Source organism: Mesoplodon mirus (assembly GCF_964341445.2).
Source record: "Mesoplodon mirus genome assembly, chromosome: 14".
NCBI lineage: Eukaryota > Metazoa > Chordata > Mammalia > Artiodactyla > Ziphiidae > Mesoplodon > Mesoplodon mirus.
In genome coordinates this window covers 65,808,713-65,829,820 of record NC_138990.1, presented here as the reverse complement: position 1 = coordinate 65,829,820, position 21,108 = coordinate 65,808,713, and the positions used below count along the sequence as shown (strand labels likewise).

The following is a 21,108-nucleotide window of genomic DNA, read 5'->3' as shown; positions in this document are numbered from 1 at the left end:
TGGGAGGGAGGAGGCTTTGGAGCCATCTACTGTCCCTTATTTGACATCAACTTTTCCCCTTCCTCTAAGTTTTACTCTGGTTAATAATTATGGTGATTTTAAAAATCTTGAAACTTGCCAATATCATGTTCATCCATTGACTAGAATGGGACAGAATCCCACTGTCACTTAATCTAAGCCAAGTTATTTAACCTCTCTGCCTCAAAATCTTTCATCCATAAAATGAAGGAGTTGGTCTATGCGAACCGTACGAGCTCTTGGAGTTGTAAAGACCTTTCTGGTTTTAAGAGAACTGTGACATGGAGTATTCTCCCACACCACAGAGTACGTGATAATATCTAGATCTGTGGCTCTTTTCTCTGATCTCTCTCTCTCTCTCTCTCTCTCTCTCTCTCTCTCTCTCTCTCTCTCCCTCCCCCTCCCTCCCTCCCTCCCTCCCTCCCTCCTGCTTTCCTGCAATATTTCCCTGTTACAAAGAGCATTAATGTGGCTTGAAGCTGCTCCAATGTCATAGTGTTTCAGGTGGCTCTGTATCTCAGCCCTGTTGCACTGACCCACAGGCTTGGCCAAGTGTGGAAACTGGCATGACAGGAGTCACAGAGGGAAAGTGCCTGAAGCTGGTTCTGAGAACTCTGTTCCTAAAAACTTAATCTATGGATAGAAAGACTGGGTGGGGGCCTGGAGACAAGAATCACTAACCTCCTTGCTAGGTGGATATGGTGGCACTCTGCAAGCTGTGGTGGGGTGTGGGGAGGGGTCCAAAATAGGATTTATTTGCTTGCTTGTTTACAAGCCTAACTTTGTGGACTCTAAAGTAGCCTAAGAAGTATAATTTGAGGGTCACAAAAGCCCCCTCCCCTCACCTAGTCCCTCAAAGAGCCCTCCTGTGATCCTTGTAAATATTACTTTTTCTGGCCACATCTTCAAAAATTCAAATATGAAGAGGAATAAGGACCTCAAGCCTTTTATATTGTTAATTTCAATGAGATTAATTTCTCAGACCCTTTGTTTAAATATAAACCTCTATGGAGAATAAATTAGTAGTTGACCTGTTAACAGCATTCGAGCAAGTTGATGCCAGTGTGTTTTCTGACACACTTTTTACCACAGGCTTCCAGATCACCACACGTTGCTTTTCCTCCCAGCCTCATCCTCATTTGCTGTTTCTTCCTCTTCATGACTTCTTAACTTTGGAGTGACCCACAGCCTTGGGCCTTGGTTATCCTCTTCTCTCCATCTAAACTTACTTCCTTGCCACATCACAATATATACAGAATACTTTTTTTTTTCACCTGTTTATAAATAAGGTAGAAAAGCCCAGTGTTGAGAGTGTGGTTTCTCAGTCTCAGTACTATGGACATCTAGGGCCAGGTAACTCTTTGATGTAGGAGCTGTCCTGTACATTTTAAGATGATTAGCACCATTCTTGGCTACTACCCACTATATGCTAGGAACACTTTCCCCAGTTGTGACAATGAGAACTGTTTCCATACATTGTCAAATGTTCCCTTGGGGGCAAAATCACCCCCCCCCCCATAAACCACTGACTTAGAATAATTGGGGGTAAAACAAAAAATCCTTTAATAATGCATATTATAAGCCTTTCACTAAATTTGGCCAATTCTTTTTTTAAAGTTTATATCTCTTAAAGTTATAAGAATCTGAATAACAACAACAAGAGTTAAAAATAGAATCTATAAGCCAGGTTCTGGTTTGGGGATAAAATAAGCTTGTGCCAGGTAGGAGACAGAAGAAAATGGATTTCATCTTGTCTTTAACCCTACACCATTATTGGTAAAAAAAAAAAAAAAAAAAAAAAGCACATCATCTTGCTTTTAAAGCAGCAGTAAACAATATCCTAAATTAAGATTCGAGTTTAGCTCTGCCATTTCTTGACAATTGCATCTTTCTGAGAAAACTAAGTTTTGACAGAGTTAATTCACCCAAGTTCAGTTAACTAGTCAAATCATTTATTTCTCAGTCCTCCACATTCCTACCTCTAAGAATCAGAAAGAATTCAGGTGAGTTGTCACTAGAAGTTGTAAAGCTCTTAACATACGTAAGTTTGTACTGTTATCTGCATTCAGAGATGAAAGAACCAAAAGTTAATATGGGATGTGGAGGTCTTCAGCTAAGACTGCCAGAACCTGTACCTAGCAGCTCTCTCCTTGCCCACATGTACTCAATGTTCTTTGCATGAAAAACAACAGGCCACCCTTCCCTCTGACTGTCCTCCTTTCCCCTCAGCATTTTGGCTTAAAACATCTACCAATCACGTCCTTTTAACCATAAATGAACATAGATGCCATCATTTACGTTATTTAATAATTTTAAATATGAAGAGTAATACATAGACTTGATTTTTAAAATGTCCAAAATGGTACCTATTAAAACTATGCTATGGTCCCACCTTTGAACTCGGCTCCCCTCCTCAGATTTAACCACTATTAACTGATATTTTATGTCCTTACAGAAATTTCCTTTGCATATGCAGCTATGTATTTGTGTGTGTAAAGCATGTGTGTAGTGTGTATATAGCCTTTAAACAATTTTAAATTTGTACCTTTAATTTTTGTTTACATAACAATATATCTTAGAGATCTCTTCATATACGCATGTTTGAATCTACCACATTGTATTTTACAGCTACAGAGTATCCGGACTGTAAAACTGTAATTTATCTCATCAGTTCATTATTGATGAGTAGGTGGTTTCTAGTTTTTGGCTATTACAGTAGTTCAATAAATAGGTTTAATGTCAATGTTTCATGATCGTTGTTTTCTTTTTGATAAATGCTCTGAGCCTTAATCTTTTCTTTTAAAAGAATAAAGTTTGGTTGTTGAGGGTCATATTACTGAATAAATAGGCCAAATGGAGAGAATGGGCACAAAACAATATATATTTTAAAGAACTTAAGAAATGCTTTATTATTTCCTTAGAGTCAACATTGAATAAAGGAGAGAGGAAAGGAATTTGCAAAACAAAAACTTGACAGAGTCCAATCTTTCCAGGATGGATTTAAAAAATAGTTGCCAAGACAAAATGAGCTTTGGAATTTCAGCATTCTAAACCTCAGTGGCAATTTACTTTTTTATGGCATACCTATCATGATTTATTCTCAGATTTTTTCTTAGTAGTATTGAGTGACTCTATAAGGGGTTAGAATTAGTCCTTGAAAATGCATGGAGATAATGAAAACTGGCCCATAAAGAACAATAGAGGTTCCCCAGGTACTCTTTGTGATATAAAGGTTATTCCCAAAGATCATTCAATGTTTCTTTTAAGCTTTTTAAAAAGTATCTCCATGATACGGCCATTTGAAACACACCATAGTCTTACAAGTTAAAACCTTCCTTGTCAGACAGGATACAGTCATCTCAGTTACCTTGAACTGTGCAACATGTCTGCTATTACAGAATGATCAATAAATGCAGATGTATTGGGGATATATTTCCATATGGTATTCCAGATGTGGAGCCTTTGCTTACGAAAGGATTACTTTAAATTTTAGAGGAAAGGTAAAAAATAAGTATATATTTCCAACACTGGATAACTCATTTATTTTTCTGGCTTTGGGAAGCAGGATGTGTACATCCTTTGGCGCTTGTTTGTTTGTATTTTTATTGTTTTGTTTGTATTTTTTTAACATCTTTATTGGAGTATAATTGCTTTACAATGGTGTGTTAGTTTTTGTTTTATAACAAAGTGAATCAGCTATACATATACATATGTCCCCATATCTCCTCCCTCTTGCATCTCCCTCCCACCCTCCCTGTCCCACCCCTCTAGGTGGACACAAAGCACCGAGCTGATCTCCCTGTGCTATGTGGCTGCTTCCCACTAGCTATCTATTTTACATTTGGTAGTATATATAAGTCCATGCCACTCTCTCACTTCGTCCCAGTTTACCCTTCCCCCTCCCTGTGTCCTCAAGTCCATTCTCTACGTCTGCGTCTTTATTCCTGTCCTGCCCCTAGGTTCTTCAGAACCTTTTTTTTTTTTTTTTTAGATTCCATATATATGTGTTAGCATACGGTATTTGTTTTTCTTTTTCTGACTTCTTTCACTCTGTATGACAGACTCTAGGTCCATCCACCTCACCACAAATAACTCAATTTCATTTCTTTTTATGGCTGAGTAATATTCCATTGTATATATGTGCCACATCTTTTTATCCATTCATCTGTCAATGGACACTTAGGTTGCTTCCATGTCCTGGCTATTGCAAATAGAGCTGCAATGAATATTTTGGTACATGACTCTTTTTGAATTATGGTCTTCGCAGGGTATATGCCCAGTAGTGGGATTGCTGGGTCGTATAATAGTTCTGTTTTTAGTTTTTTAAGGAACCTCCATACTGTTCTCCACAGTGGGTGTATCAATTTACATTCCCACCAACAGTGCAAGAGAGTTCCCTTTTCTCCACACTGTCTCCAGCATTTATTGTTTGTAGGTTTTTTGATGATGGCCATTCTGACTGGTATGAGGTGATACCTCATTGTAGTTTTGACTTGCATTTCTCTAGTGATTAGTGGTGTTGAGCATCATTTCATGTGTTTGTTGGCAATCTGTGTATCTTCTTTGGAGAAATGTCTATTTAGGTCTTCTGCCCATTTTTGGATTGGATTGTTTGTTTTTTTTTATATTGAGCTGCATTAGCTGCTTGTAAATTTTGGAGATTAATCCTTTGTCAGTTGCTTCGTTTGCAAATATTTTCTCCCACTCTGAGGGTTGTCTTTTTGTCTAGTTTATGGTTTCCTCTGCTGTGCAAAAGCTTTTAAGTTTCATTAGGTCCCATTTGTTTATTTTTGGTTTTATTTCCATTTCTCTAGGAGGTGGGTCATAAAGGATCTTGCTGTAATTTATGTCATAGCATTCTGCCTATGTTTTCCTCTAAGAGTTTTATAGTGTCTGACCTTACGTTTAGGTCTTTAATCCATTTTGAGTTTATTTTTGTGTATGGTGTCAGGGAGTGATCTAATTTCACTCTTTCACATGTAGCTGTCCAGTTTTGCCAGCACCACTTATTGAAGAGGCTGTCTTTTCTCCATTGTATATTCTTGTCTCCTTTATCAAAAATAAGGTGACCTTGTTTGTCTTTTTAATGATCTATAACGTGGCATATTTATTGGGACTTAAATTATCTTTAAAGAGAAACAGCTCTAATTGGCAAAAAAAAAGCATAGTAATGTATTTCTTAATGTTGCATAATTGCCTTTACAAAATTATCCCATAAAAATACTCATTATAAATGGGGCATTCAAAAAATGCCATTCATTAACTTGAAAATAAAATTATAATTACAATTACAAAGCTTTGAGCCGATTCTGTTAGGAGGGTTGCATGCTAATTGCACAGTTTAAGTCTTCTAATTTATTATTAGGTGAAAAGGTGATAATCATCTGAAGGGAAGCACATAAGAAGAGTTGAAGGGTTGGGATGTTAAAAAGTAGTTTCTTTTCTGTTGAGCTGTCACATTGGATTACAAAGTAATACAGAGAAAAATTCCTGTGCATGAAAATAGGTCTTTATTTGGGTCGGGGTTTAGGGGAATGTCTGTTTCCCTATGCAGTCACAGTGGGGGAGCAAATTTGACAGCAGAGACTGCCAAGACTTTCTGAGCTGGGCACGGGCTGGTCTGTCTACCAGCAGCCTTGTCAACTGCAGACAGAACTGCAGCATCCCTTCCTGCAGTAGTGCATCAGCCATTGGCTCGTTGGTGACACGTGACTGATAAAGCCTTTTCTGTGTGTTTTCTCGCCCATCTGTGTGCAGGGCACTGATAGGCCAGGCTGATGCGCAGGCAATTTATCATCTTGATCTCCCACTGAGTCAGGGAGCTCTCCTGTCACCAGTATTGATTTCAGAGGATGGACTAAATTTCCTAGGATTTCCATTAAGAATTAAGAAAAAAGCTCTAAGCACGCAGGGTAGCCAGACAGACATGGATATGAGATGGCACTGTGAAAACTCGCAGGTAGCTTCTTCTATCACAGCCGGTGCTCAGCACAGCTTAGAACTGCAGCATGCAGGGTTTAAGATACCAGAAGCCTAAGAACAATAATAATGAAAATAAGAATAAACTCTTTTGGATAAACTAATTTTAAGATTTATATTAAAATGTTTCTTCTTGGAGATTGCATGTCAAATTTATGCACGCTCTGTATGAAATGTAGAAAGGTTGTTTTAAATTTTAAATGTCCTTAAACCCTGAGCATGGTTGCTTCTACTTTTGTTTTGTTGCGTGAGCTTCAGAGGTTTATGAGCATGCTTGTGTCAGAAACAACCAAAAATTGTGGGGTGTGTGTTTATATATATGTATTAAGTTGATTCGAGTAAAAGCATGAATAAAAGCTGCTTTCAATACTTGCCAGACTGCTTTATTATTGTTAGCGACTTGGTGATTATTTTGCCTAAATATGCTTAGATTCTGACCATGCATGCTTTTGTGGCAGAGTGGGTTTTCGTTGAAAATTCGTAAAGGTGTAATGTGTGAATTAAATGTATGTTTGGTGCCACAGAAAATGTATTAGTGATTATTAAACCTGATTAATTAATGGAAATATTTCATGATGGTAAGATTTGAGCAACATTTGTTTACACTAATTCTGCTTACTGAAAAAAATGCATGTCTGGGATGAATGAACGTTTTTATATTTTTGAAATATAAATTTTGATTATTTCAGAGACAGTAAGATTTCAGTTTTTAAAAATGCATCCAAGGTGAGAGAATTAGAAACATTTTTTTTTTATTTTAGCCTAAGAGAGGATTCTAAAAGTGCTGTTTGCGTATTTGAGACATCATGTGCATGTTCATGAGTGTGAATTCTTCGGATAATTGTTTGATAGTCTCGTAGCTATCCTTATTCTCCTGAAGAGGAGAAAAGCCTCGGCATTCAAGTATTTCCTAGGCCCATGGGAATTAGAGCCAGCAAAAGCAAGAGTATGTCCAGATGGGATTGGCATGCTTGGCTGGGAGAGGAGACAATAGGCGGGGGCGGAGCAGATGGAGAACAGAAGGGATTGAATCTCAGAAAAGGGGAGGGGGGAGGGGAGGAGTAGGTTTAATAGTGAAGGAAGCCTGGCCCCTCTTTTCAAGGGAACTTCTGATTGCATCTTCCTTTAAGTACACGATAGAATGTCATGTCTGTTGTGACAACTATTTTTCATTGAATTAGGTAACCCCTGCTTCATACATTAGGAAAGAAATCCCATGAATAGAAGGTACTTTACCAGATTATAAATGGTGTGCTATTTGTTGTTGTTTGTAACCTTTTTCTCTTTGCCATATTCAGGAAGAGTATTCAATAGGAGCAAAATTCAAATTAAACTGTCATATTATTTGAGTCATTGGTATCTAAATATAAATACGGCAATAACTACTAAACTTATTTATCATACTTTAACGATTCAAGCATCAATAGGGCTTGCTGACTTTTTCCCTAAGTAAGCTTTGAATGATGAAAACACTAGGAGCTCATGCTGACTAATCTACTGTTATTTTACTTCTGGCTTATAAATAGATGTTCATTTCTAGAATAACTTTAAATGTTTTATTTAAGTATTTGTTGATTTTATCCTGAAGGCTGGGGGCTTGACCAATGCCCAGTTCAAATTCTGCAATGAAATTAATCAAGCCTTCTGTCACCCAAGGGCACAGTCTTTGTCCAGAAGGGTCATAGGACTGAAAAAGAATGAAAAATCAATTTACTTCTGAATTCTGTGATTTCAATGATTATTTCAAAATTCTAAGGTGAACCCAGACACAATTTCCAGTCCTAAGTTTAACTGAATTTTACCAAAACCATGCTGCCAAAATGCACCAATGAAACACAAATTTTAAAAGTTTAAGTACACATCTCTTACTCTGTGGGTCACCCACAGCTCTCTTAATCATTTGGTTGGTGGACCTTGTGTATGGAGAGAATTTCCATTTTCCAAGGGAAATTTAGCCGTGTTGCATGTCTCTTTTGACTGCCTCTTGAACCTTGGCTTGACAAGGAATTATGACATAGATAAAGGGAATGAAAACCTTTACCTTTAACATTCTGAGATACATTTAGGATAATTTATTCAAGTCATTTATATTGATTTTCCCAGAGTTAATGAATGAGACCAATTTCATATACTTCTCCACTCCTTTTCTTCCAATGCCCTGTTCTTAGAAATTAAAGAGTCCACTAAGCAACAAAATTCTCCTCACTTGGCAAATTCCCTCTAACATTTTTAGAAAGAAATAGTGCCTACAGACAGATCTTTGGACAGATATTTATATTTTGGAGGGTTGACTGGTGTTCATTAAGCAAGATAACCCAGTGTTAAAGAATAAATATTTTCATTGACTTTTCACAATCAAGTTGCCTAATATGCTGAGTGCCACGTTCTCCTTCTGTAGAATGAAACTAGAAGAGCCCTGAAGTGGTATTAAATGTCTGGTCACAGTAGCATTTGGGGTCAACTGCCAAGCAAATTTCTCACCAAGACATTAACCAGAAAATACTTACATATTTATGAAGTAATTAGTGATGTAATATTGCATATTAAGGATGTTTTGGGTAGTTATGATGAAATGTTACTGTCTGTGTGTGTTCCATATGCTCCTTTAATTTACAAAATGTGCTCATTCCACAGCATCTGGGTGCATTTATAAACTACAAGTGCAATCAATTAACTGTATGATGGATGCAGTAGGCAGATTGCTAATTGATGGGAAAAGCCCTTTTAGCTTATACTTTGTAGTTTTCAAATGGGAAAATAAAGCATGTAGCCAAGAACTTTCAATCTTTGTCTATATTAAATTTAAATGTTTCAAGAACTAAGCTTACACTCTGCCCATTTGGAAAATAACCCATTTGAAGCAAGATTTTGCCATGTCAAATTAGTGCTCTTAATTCTGGTGTTACAAGCACTAGCAAGATATAGGTGAACAGAGTTAGTGGCTATTTAATTATACTTAGACCAAGTGGTGCCTTCATTAATTAATTAATTCAGTCTTCTTTTTCACTTCCCATTTCCTCTACTCCCAGTACTATTCCCCAGCAGAGGAATAACTCCGCTGCTTTACCTGTCTATGGACTCAAATGCCATTTGTTCCAGACCTCTATTATTATTATTATTATTATTATTATTATTATTATTATTATTATTATTTTGGTACGCAGGCCTCTCACTGTTGTGGCCTTTCCCATTGTGGAGCACAGGCTCCGGACGCGCAGGCTCAGCGGCCATGGCTCACGGGCCCAGCCGTTCTGTGGCATGTGGGATCTTCCTGGACCAGGGGCACGAACCCACGTCCCCTGCATCGGCAGGCGGACTCTCAACCACTGCGCCACCAGGGAAGCCCCAGACCTCTATTATTAAACAGAAACAATAAACTATATATAAATTCAGCAGAATATAATGACACCAAGTTCTGCTTATACATTTTTGTATAGTTTGTGTATATTTAGGCTTTGAGTATCATTGATTTCTATTAAGGTTACCATATTGACCCAGAAATATTGATTTTATTTTCTGCTATCTTATTTACATTTACTTGATAGTTGATACTTGAATCTCCTGAAGGCTCCCTTCCCTTATTACTCTAGCACAGAGAATGGAGCCAAGCACAGTATATCGAGTAGATAGGCAATTTCCAGTATACAGAATAACTGGGGAGAATTACAGACAGATATAAACCCATGGGTATCTCTAGTGTCTCACAGAAAATTAAGACAGCATATAAGTCTAAACTAAATAATAACCATGAAAAAGTAAAAATATATGAGAGAGATTTTCTAGTTTTGTGTCATAAATTATGTGTGATTATCACTGCACACTTCCATTTTCCTCTCAAATTTTCACCCTCATTTGAATTCACTTGATTATGCATTGGAAACTATCTGAGAACTATTTCCCCCCCAAAAATCAATTATACATTTTTGTTTTCATTGTTGTGAAAAAAATATTTATATATATATATGGGGGGGAGAGAGACTGCAGATTAAGCCACAATTTAATTGTTTTCCTGATAGCAAAAAAGACTCAAAAAAGTTTTCTTACTATTTTCCCACGACTAAATGGAATGTCTTTTGCTATAAAGGCTTCAGGCTTCATTACCTTAGGTATTGCTTAGTTTAAAAGACAAAAACATCATATAATGATGGGAATGACTTGAATATTATTTAGGGGACCAAAAGAAATCAGTCTCTGAAAGACATCAGTCCTGGAGTCTGTATTTTCTCATGTTTGTTTCCATAGCTTTTTTATTTAAACATGACAGGTTTGGTAGGGCCACAGTCTTGACTGTAAGCATATTTCAGACCAAAAATATAATTACATAACCTCACAGCCTAGATTTACTAGTAAATTCATAGATGATATGGGGGTTTAGTGGTGTGGGCAAATGCCTTCATCTGTCCGACCTCTTCACATTTTTCAATTTAAAAACTCTACTACAGCTTCAAAGACAATGCCGTCCCAATCATTTCATTGAAATGAATTTTCTTATAATTAAAAACTATTTATTATATATACAAAATATAGATTACATATATAAATACTATGTATGTATAATAATGTATGTATATGACTAAGACTACCTTTATGACTTCAGAACACTCTGTTGTCAAATCAAGAAGTTTGCATAGAATTTTGATATTTTTTTGAAGCTCCTTGATTTGGAGTTGCATAGATATAGCCCCAGGCATCAATTCTCAATGACCCATGTGTGAACTGTCTACATAATGGATTATCTTGCATGACCAGATGTGTTCTCTAGACCGCTTAACCTCCCATGGGCTGAAAAATCATTGTGTTCCATCATGTGCCGTGACTTCTCTCAGTTAGCATGGTTAGATTTGAGTGAATCACCTATCCATTGGGTTTGTAGTAGGACTACAATATTTTCAGAGTTGAATGTGGTATGTGTATGAATATGTGTGTCTGCATAAAACACTGCTAAATATTTAGCTGCTACATAATAGATTACATAGAAAAACTAGAAATTTCAGGGTAATAACTACTCTTTGGTTTGCCAAGAGTTTTCTTAAGCCTTCAAGAAGTATACCATCTCTTTCCAGAATGTTGAAAATTATAATATATAAGCACGTATCTCAGTGTTTTTTTGGTACATTTAATAGTTAAGATCTGTTAAAATATCTATTGATTGATAGATCAGTAGATGCTTGACGTCATGGGTGACTCAAAGGAAACTAAGACACTTGCTGCCTTAAAAGTCCAGCTGAGGAGAAAGGACAAACACATATAAAACTAGAGGGGTATTGAAGGCTGAATAATTTCACCCTATAGTCTCAATTAATGAACACGTTTTTGCTGAGCATCTATTACACACTTCATGGTAGCTTAGAGAAAGGAGAGTTCAATAATGGCTAAGTAGATGCTCTGATGTTTTTCTGCTGTATGTTCTCTGAATTTGTTTGAGCAGCCCTAGTTATCCAGTCATAAAATAAAAGGTAACACAAAATCAGGTCAAATCAGGTGGGCTACACATCCTGTAACACCAATACCAGCCTCTGAAGTGGTGTTTAGGACACTGAGGGTATTGGAATATGAAGCAAGATCTCAAGTAGCTTGTCTCAAAATCAGTCAGTGTGGTTGCTTCCTGTTTTACATGTTCTCAGGACAACATATTGATTTCTTAAACCAGTTTTCATGCTTTATGAATGTTAAAGTAATACAAAATGTGTACAACTGTTTTTAGTTAAAAATCACCTGCATATTTAGTTTGTATTTGTTTTCTTTATTTGTTAAAATTAGCTATTGTTGCTAAACGTTTTCCCTTAAAAAATAAGAAATTGTTTTCTTTTTATTGATGGGATGACTTGAAATATTCAGTCACTTTTCCAATAGTAAATAAGACACTTTGGAGTAAGTATAACTATCTCAGGCCACTAGGGTATAAATAAGTGCATTTGTAAATTACTCCAGCAATAATTTTCAGTATGCCTGATTCTACTTCTTTCTGTATCTTTGATTCTATTTTCTTTTTGAAGGGCACCCATCAAAAAGAAAATAGAACATGGGAGGATATAGGCAGGAAGCAAAGGTCTGGCCTGAAGTGGAACAATTCTGAATAAGTGATAATTATGTAAATAGTCTACTCATGTTACTGAAATACTATTGTTTCCTCAGTAAGTAGTTTAAAATATAGTGAATAATTATGGGAAACTTCATGAACCATTCATTAGAATTGATTGAAATAATACCTAGGTATAAAATATCAAACTCAATAGTTTTTTATTATTTTTCAAAATCTCAAGCTAGAGACAGTAAGCTCAGGTCACTGTTTAGTGGCATACATGCAACAAGATTTTCTGAGATTCCTGACTTTCTAGTTTTCCAAATAGCCAGTGAGATTTCAGTTGCAACAGATGTTGTCATTTTAAACAGAAGACTACTGATGCAATAACAAAATAAATACTGACTTTAACCTCTCTCTCTCTTTCTACCTAGCAATTCCCTAAATGATGCATCAACTCTTTTTAATCCTTTAGGAAGAGTTATGAGGGTTTAAAATGATGAGATGAAGTAGAAACTTATATTCTTGGTTTATTTGAAAGTCTACCATGTAAGATCATTTCTAAAGATGCCATTCAAATGAGGATAATACATGTTTTATGTCTGTAAATATTACAAAAGTGGGGAATTCATAGGTTACTTTTTATGAACATACCTGTATCTGTTTTAAAAGAAAATTATTTTATAAATACCAGTTTTCCCAACTTATATGTAATACATAGGATTTGATCATATCACTATGATTCTTTTATTTTTTAGTTTTTAAATAAATGTTTTAATTTGAAATAATTTAAATATATAGAAATGTTACAAACATATTAAAGAGAGTTCACTCTCATCCAGCTTCCCCTAATGTTAACATCTTATATAAGCATTGTACTTCTGTCAAATTTAAGAAATTAACATTCAGTATGCCCTTTGAGAAATGATTTGCTTTTAGAAATTTTGTGTCATAGAGGCCACTGAGTGACATCAAACTACTTCTGGAAAATTTCAGCATCACTTGGTTTGATTCCCACAAATACCTAAGAGAATTCTCCCCACTGGGCTACCCCAAATTTCTACTAAGAAACATTCAGTCAAGTATTTTAGGAGGACAAACAGTTGTTTTTTTCTTCCCACCCTTATCAATGTTAGTTTTATTTTGAAGTTGGTCACAGACTCTCTTTTCCTTTCTCTGTTTCCTTGGGAAATTTTACCATTCTCAGCATAGAAAACTCTCCTAAATTTTAGACTTGTCCTTACAGCTGCCCCAATTCACCTCAAATTCAAAATGTCCCATTGTTTATAGGTTATTTTTTGGAGTTTATATAATTTTAAAACATTTCATTTTAATAGATTTATATAAAGACATTATAATAGAGAAAGTTTTACTGCTACTGGTATGGTGAAAACCAACTACTTAAATTTCTGCTACTTGATTTCCCCATTTGTAAGGTGAGGGGTTTGCAGTTCTAATACTTTATGATTTTAGAGTGTGAATAAATGTGAATTTCTTTTAAAAGAAAAAGTTTTTAAAGAAAAGTGGTCTTAAAACATAGACTGCTTTTCATTTTGTTAAGTCGTCTCCCCTGACTTTTTAGATGAATCTGCATCTGAGATTTTCGTATGAAATTTTCATTTTGAAACTAGTGGGAGAATAATTCCAGTCATGGCTAGCATTAATTGGAGGGAAATCTCCTTTTCCTTACATAGTGAAGAATACAGAGACTTATTAGCATTCTATGGGCAAGGCTGGTAAATTTCACATAATTAACGGTTTGGAATCCTAAGAACTAACAATAGGAAATGCTACAGAAGGAACAACATCTTTTCATTTTGACATCATCTTGACAAATGAGGGAAAATCTGCAGTGTGTGCATCACAAAAACAAGCAAAATTCTGTGAAAACAAGGGAAAAGTGGCCTCATACTCCCTGTTTTCTCCTTGTGTTCCAAAACCTTCACCTTTGCTAACAGACCCTGAAATTATTTCAAATCTATTTTTCATACAATGAATACCAAAATAGCTAAATTATTCATTGTAAGTGAAAATATTTATTACCATGTGTCAAGAAACTCTGATTCCCTTTCTGGTGTTCCTAATAAGAACCCTGTGGTGCAAAATTATGTGCTGAATCTACTAAATAATTACCCACGTGAATGCTGTACCTACCATGTGTATTTTTAGGCTTTGTATGGATAAATATTTCATAAAGTGCTGCATACTCTGGACTCAAAGTCCTTCATCCCCAAATCAGTTTCAAATTCTTTTCTAAGAAACAAGGTACAGTGAGACTTCTAATGAAAGTGGTAAAGAAAGAGGTAACATAAGCAATCAACAGCACAGTCTGAGAAAAATTCTCATCACCAATAAAGATTTATGAAAAATAAATTTAATCACTGCCAAATGAGATCCTCAGAGAACAAGACTTTGTAAGCATTTTTCTATAAATGTGAAAAAGAAACTGGGTCTATATTGAGAAAAAAAGGTTAGATGTGTAGGACAAATTATTTTTATGAACGTTCATAATTTAGCTGTAAAAACTAATATAGCTTGTGAGTGTCTATAGTCATTTGAAATATTTAGCAGGGAAATATTCACAGACACAAGGAAATGAAATTAGAGCTTTGACATTTACAGTTTTAAGACTTAATACATGGAAGGTGCAGTGATTGCATTTTTATTTATTTTTTCTTCTATTTCTTATCAGCATCGAAACCTAGACAGGATTTGGTGAATGCTCTGGGAAACCAGCATTTTGGAGTACAAATTGATATGTACAGTAGAGGCTTAGCTTTTAATGTAATCTTATAATGATAGATTTGACTTCCAGAACACAGTTAGCTTGAAACACTTCAACTTTAAAGCATTACCTGGACCCCGCAAAGCTTAAGATGCATTGTGGCACTGTGGCACTGTGGCACTGTGGCACTGTGGCACTAGGGAGAGCAAAGAGGGGCAAAGTGTTAAGTGATAGCCTCACACTTCTCACCAGCTCTTTTCATTATGGCCACATGAAGTAAAGGCCTGGATTCTGTTACAGCAGCTTTGACACATGTTTACCACCCTTAGTGTCTTTCTTGGCTCATTACCTATTATGTATTTTATTCTTTTATTGGTTGTGTCGACTGAAAAGAAAAGGCACAACATGAGAACTGTGAGTTTCGGTTTTATTTGGGGGCTTACTGAGGGCTATAGCCTGGAGACGGCCTCTCAGATAGCTACGAGAAATTACTCCAAAGAGGTAGGCAAGGAAGCCAGTGTATGTGTGAGTTTGGCGAAGGGGTATATGCAATCAAGCATACATCTCAGTAGAAGTTTGCTGCTAGTCATGAGGAATTGATATCTCAGTTCATGGTTTTCATGATTTTCTAATTATGGGAAGATGCAAGAATCTGGATTCATAAAATTTTCTCCTTAAAATATATAAATATCTGAAGGCCTCTTCTGCCAGTTTTCCCAGAGCACAGAGTGCCTTATTCCTGATCTCTGCCCTAAATTATTTTCCAGGTGTACCACAGATCAGTGACTTCAGTAGCTAATGACTCAATTCTTGTAGAGCCAGGTAGTGAGTGACATTCCTTAGTTGGCAAGAGTAGTTCTACCATTTTAAATTTATGGTAACTGGTAGAATTAACTGGGAGAAGTATGCATGGGTTCTAAAAGGATTTCATCAGGTAACTCACCATTCTTTGCCTTTTTTAATCAAAGTGACTGAGAAACTGCCTCTGTGTGTTTTACCTTGTATTGTTTGGTGAAAGATGTGCAAGGACAGGAAAATCCTCTACTAGGCTCTTTTCTGTTCTGTGTCTTAAGCTTTGCTGTTTAAGAGGAGTGTAGTCTTTGCTGCCACAAGAGAGCTAAATCCTAAAGATACAGTTTAGTTGGCTAGTACTGGCACAGAGGTGATTTGATGGATTGACTTACTTTGACTTGTACATTTTATAATGCTTCTTTTCTTTCAAATCCCTTTCTAGAATTTTGAAACCCAAGACCTGTTTTATATCTCACTGGGTGAGACATTAGTCCTACTTTTCTAAGTCTGAAGTACCTTTATCATTGGTCTCATCTGTAAAATGGACTGAGGTCCCCCACCACTCTCCAAACGTAGGTGAGGGAAGCATTTTCTTACCTTTTCTCTTTCCTTCTGCTCACTCTTTTCTTCATAGTTTCCTGCTTTCTTTGCCTCTTTTCTACTTTACCTCTAACAGAAGTCTGCTACAGGCATCTATTTTGCTTTCTTTTGCCCCATTGGTGAGACTTAAGAATCAAACTTTGACCAACATATAGGTATAAAATTGCTAAGACAGTAGCCATGATTTTTAGATCTCAGGGAGGTCAGGAGAGTCTACTGGATTCTATGACATTGAAAGGAAATATATTGAGCACAACCTAATTCTTAGATGAATAGGATTCTACAGGGTTTTAGGAATAGAAAGTAAGATTACTCATCATAAGAGAAGTTAATTGAACAGAAACTGTAGAGTCCTCAGAATATAAATATTAGGAATTCAATTTTTAGTAACTCCCTGACACTTCCTTTAGAACTGTGTTGGTTTTGTTTTGTTTTATTTGTATTTTGTTTTAATTTTCTCTTTTAAATCAAAGGCATGTTGTTGAAATTTTTAGTTATTTGGTATCTTAATCCGTAGGGTTCAGTATTCAAGGATAAATAACAGAAGGGCTGGCAAAAATGGTGTCACTAGTAACAACCTGTCACATAACAATTTCCTCAATTCGAATCATGGAGAAATAGTCAATATCCCAACTACCTTTAAACCACTAATTGTTTTAGGTAAAAATTATCACATTTAGCTGAAAAGTGGATTGTTTGGAACCAATAACTTTCACTTCATTGATAAAGCATCAGGCCCTGTATATTGGCACTTATCTTTGATAGTCAACAAGCCATTTCACAAAATCAAAGATTATTATATTTATGTATGTATGCATGTATTAAGTACTTATATATTTTAAAAATATTTGGAAATAATTATAGATTCACAGATAGTTGCAAAGAAAGATATGGGAGGTCCCCTGCACCCTTTATCCAACTTCCCCCCATGTTAACATCTTATATAACTATAGTTCAATATCAAAACCAGCATGTAAATCATAGAGCTTATTCAGATTTTACCAGTTATACATGCATTTATTGTGTATGTGTGTGTGTGTGTGTGTAGTTCTATGCAATTTTATTACATGTATAGCTTCTTATAATCACCACCAAAATCAAGAGGCTTACCTGTACCACAAGATTCTCTTGTGTTACCCTTGATTATTATATTTTAAAGGGACCTGAGGGGCCATCTACTCTAACCTACTTATATTGGAATGGGGAGTGATTTGCCACAGGTCAATGGGTTAGATAATGATTGAACTCCTAGTCGAATTTCAGAATGCTATGTCCTATCCTAGACCAGTTTCAGGCATCCCATCTTACATTCTCAGTTTTATAAAGCAGACAGTTGTTCTACAAGTTTGAAGATAAGAGAACTGAAGCAAACACAAGTTTCAAAGTAAATGTGTTCATCACAATTCTAGATTTTTAAAAAAATCTGATATTCTAATTCTATTACTGGATGCATAATGGGTTAAAGGAACATTAACCGTCAATGTAAGCATTAGATTGATATTTCAGACAAAGCATGTATATGTTGGAAGTAGTCTGTGTTGCTTCATAGGGACTCAACATGGTTGTAAGAGGGAGAAGGTAGGTAGTAAAGGATCCCAGAGATTTAGTTACAAATTGTGTAATTCATACTCTCCACCCAAAGAATTGAATGTCTTCTCCCTTCCATTCACACACAAATGCCCCAGATAATTTAACAATTCTTTTCCCTTTCCAGTTTACCTTTTAATTTCATTACCTCTTATAAAACTATTGTGGTGAGGTTTGGGGGGGGGATTTGGGAATTGGGGGTCACAGGATGTGATTTGACCCACACACCTGTTCCATATCCACTTGGGAACCATTTTAGATACTACTCACTTTGGGAATGAATCTGGTTATAGAGGAGTAGGATAGAAATTATTTGGAAAGAGTGTAGGACCAAAGACTTTTCTACCATATCAGCATCATAGAAATGAGAGATGTAAAAGACCCATTAGCTGATTTGCCCTATTTCCATGGAAATTGCTGCGAACGTTTTTCAGAGACCTAATGTATTTTTGTTTAAAATAAATGGGAACTCAATGTAGATTCTTGTTAGAGCTTGAAACTGCTGATTGTTGTGTTTTCTGGGTTGTTTTTCTTTTTAGATCTACTTGACAGTTTGCATAGCTAATTACTGTGTTCTCATTTGTTTAATTCCAGCACTGCTGTAGGCTTTTTAGAATGGGGGAGCACTACTGTAGTTTTAAAGTATATCAACTAGCTGTTAAATCAAGGAGTATAAGGGACAGAGAGAATGGTTGTGTGTGTGTGTGTTTTGGAAGATGGGTCAAAGTTAAAGCAGCAAAGTGAATTTTAAATAACTGCCAGGGTTTGGTAGCTAATAACAGTTTTGTGAAGGTTTGTCAGTAACCGAATGCAGGACATAGCAAGGTCCCTTGTCTCATTTCATGTAGGGCACTTTGTATCATCATGGATCATTTGCAGCAAATGATCTAAAGAACATATACTCTTAGAAAACTAAAGAACATATACTCTTAGAGATCCTTTTTTTTTTTTTTTTTGCTGGTGAATGAATTTTTTTATTATTGGCTTAATTTTCATAGTGCAAATTTAGATGGAAAAAGCCTTGAAATTTGAAAAGAATTTGTTAAGAATTATTTCTTATATCAAATAGATAACTTTAAAACTTTGCAATTTTAGTGTTCTTTAGGTTTCATTTATGGGAGGAAAGTGTTTTTGTCAAGAATCACTGCTTTTTTAATTTTTTTATTTTTGCGGTACGCAAGAATCACTGCTATTATTGGCAATGAATCATGAGTTCATTGTGAGGGTTTTGGAATTTAGAAGCATCAACTGAACCATTTAAGAGCAATTAAGATAGTGACGGTTCAAATGAGATAAAATTACTTCCTTTGTATGTCTTTTTGTTTGTTGGTGGTGGTAGTGTCGCTTTCTGGGAGTAGGGGCATTTGATTTAATGACTAGAATTACACGTTTTAATCTTCTTTCCTGCATTATAGGATGGGACCTTTTTAAAAAGAGCCTCCACATTTCATGAGACTGAAAGTTTGCTTTAACTGACCATCCCTAAATAATTATCATGCTTCATTAAGGATACATCCATTTTGAATGAGGAAATTAATTTGAAATTCAGTAGAAAAATTTTATAGCTATTTCACATTGGGGGTGCAACTCTTTGTTTGTAACAATGGCAAAAATGATTATTGTTGAATTTATGTATACAGCTTCCCTTAGAGCAGCCAAACTGGTGAGATTGGCTAGCTAAGAGTAGATAATGAATGACTAGATCTCCACATTTGCATAGATAGATAGAGAGATAGATAGATAGATAGATAAGTAGAATTTTGTAGTTATTGATTGCTATAAGCAACAGAGAGACAGTTATTTTTAAACCTTTCAAGACACGGTGAATGGCAAACATTGTGTGCCTAGTAATTTGAACCTCCACATATGAATTCGGTTGAATGCTTGAAAGCTAAGATGAAACTCATACACATTCTTGCAAGCCATTGCCATGGCAACATACTTAAAATTTCCAAGGTCTGTCTCCCTCGAGTTTGCACCTGCAGTTACCTTATTGTGAAACAAAAAGAAGGCTTTCCAACTTGAAAATGCTTTGGAATGGTTGGGAGTATGTTTTGAAATAAAGTGAAGTTTAAAAGTTGAAAACCAAAATAGAACATTCAGGGAGAAAGTACATTTGCAATTCTTCATGCAATATTTAGTTTTTTTCCCCTCCTACTTCACAGTATTATTCTAGGCAAGGGCAAATGTGGATAGTCAACCTATTGTGGTTATTAGGATGTTGGGTTTTGCCCACTTTAACAACAAACGTGCTGCCTCCCAGTAGGCTAGAGGTAACACACGTGTGTGTCTTATGTAATAACGAAGGTGAGAAGAGCTAAGATTTACTTAGTATTTATTATGCACCAGATTGACGAAAAATTAATCGGTCAAAAATGATTTAAAAAGAAATGGAAATTTTTATTTGAGCCAAATTCGAGGATTATAACCCGGGAAGAGCATCTCAGAAAGCTCTGAGAACTGTCCCATTGGTTAGTAATCAAGGCACCGTTATATAAGTTTTTTTTCTTGTTTTTTTTGTTTTTTTTTTTTTTTTTTTTGCGATACGCGGGCCCCTCCCTGCTGTGGCCTCTCCCGTTGCGGAGCACAGGCTTCGGACGCACAGGCTCAGTGGCCATGGCTCACGGGCCCAGCCGCTCCGCGGTGTGTGGGATCTTCCCGGACAGGAGCATGAACCCGTGTCCCCTGCATCGGCAGGCGGACTCTCAACCACTGCGCCACCAGGGAAGCCCTAGGTAAGCTTTTTTGAGACAGGGCTGTACATCGAATGATGTATTAATGACAGTTTACATAATTCAGATCTAAGCGTCATCATGGTGGGTCATGTGACCCCTTAGAAGATCAAGAAGGAATGCCATCTTTTAAGGAGTTGTCGTGTTGATGCTAGGAGAATGTTGCTGGCTGTGGTTGAGCAGGTATTTTTGCTCACGTGGGAGGTTTGGTCCATGCATAATGAAGATACACAAAGAACAGTGTGGGGAGAGAGGAGGCCAAAGGGCAGGGAAGATTTTTTGTTTAAATTTCTCTTGTTTTGCCATAAAAATATAACTTTTATTTCACAACCGGGAATAGTGCTAAGTAGTTCATTGATCATGATTATCTTAATTCTTACAACTACACTGCCAAGATTGGTACTGCATCCTTCCCATTTTATAAATGAGAGGTTAAGTAGGTCACCCAAGTTCTAATAACTCCAGATTTAAACTTGGTTCTAAGTCTAATATCCATGCACAGAGTCACTGGGGAGCAGTACTAGCATTCCTCAATTTCTCAAGTGAAAAGCTGGTCGTGGGAAGCCAGAAAAGGGGCTACCAGATCTCTCTCTCTACTCAGGATACACTGAGTGAATCACTCACTCTGGATAAATGTAGTTGAACCCTTGCAT

The 21,108-nt window shown here is 36.2% G+C and overlaps 1 protein-coding gene across 39 annotated transcripts in view; it reads left to right on the top strand.

Moving 5' to 3' along the window:
- Positions 1-21,108, top strand: part of NRXN1 (neurexin 1) — a gene marked incomplete at both ends in the record, with an annotated part of 1,125,847 nt that overhangs the window by 1,065,168 nt on the left and 39,571 nt on the right. For 2 of the 39 annotated variants that reach the window (XM_082643229.1, XM_082643228.1), the window contains one exon: positions 5,945-5,977. The exons of the other annotated variants lie outside the window; for them this stretch is intronic. In XM_082643229.1, the coding sequence (XP_082499355.1) occupies positions 5,945-5,977 (33 nt within the window). Of the gene's footprint in view, positions 1-5,944; positions 5,978-21,108 lie in introns of those variants that run through there. 39 annotated transcript variants of the gene reach the window in all.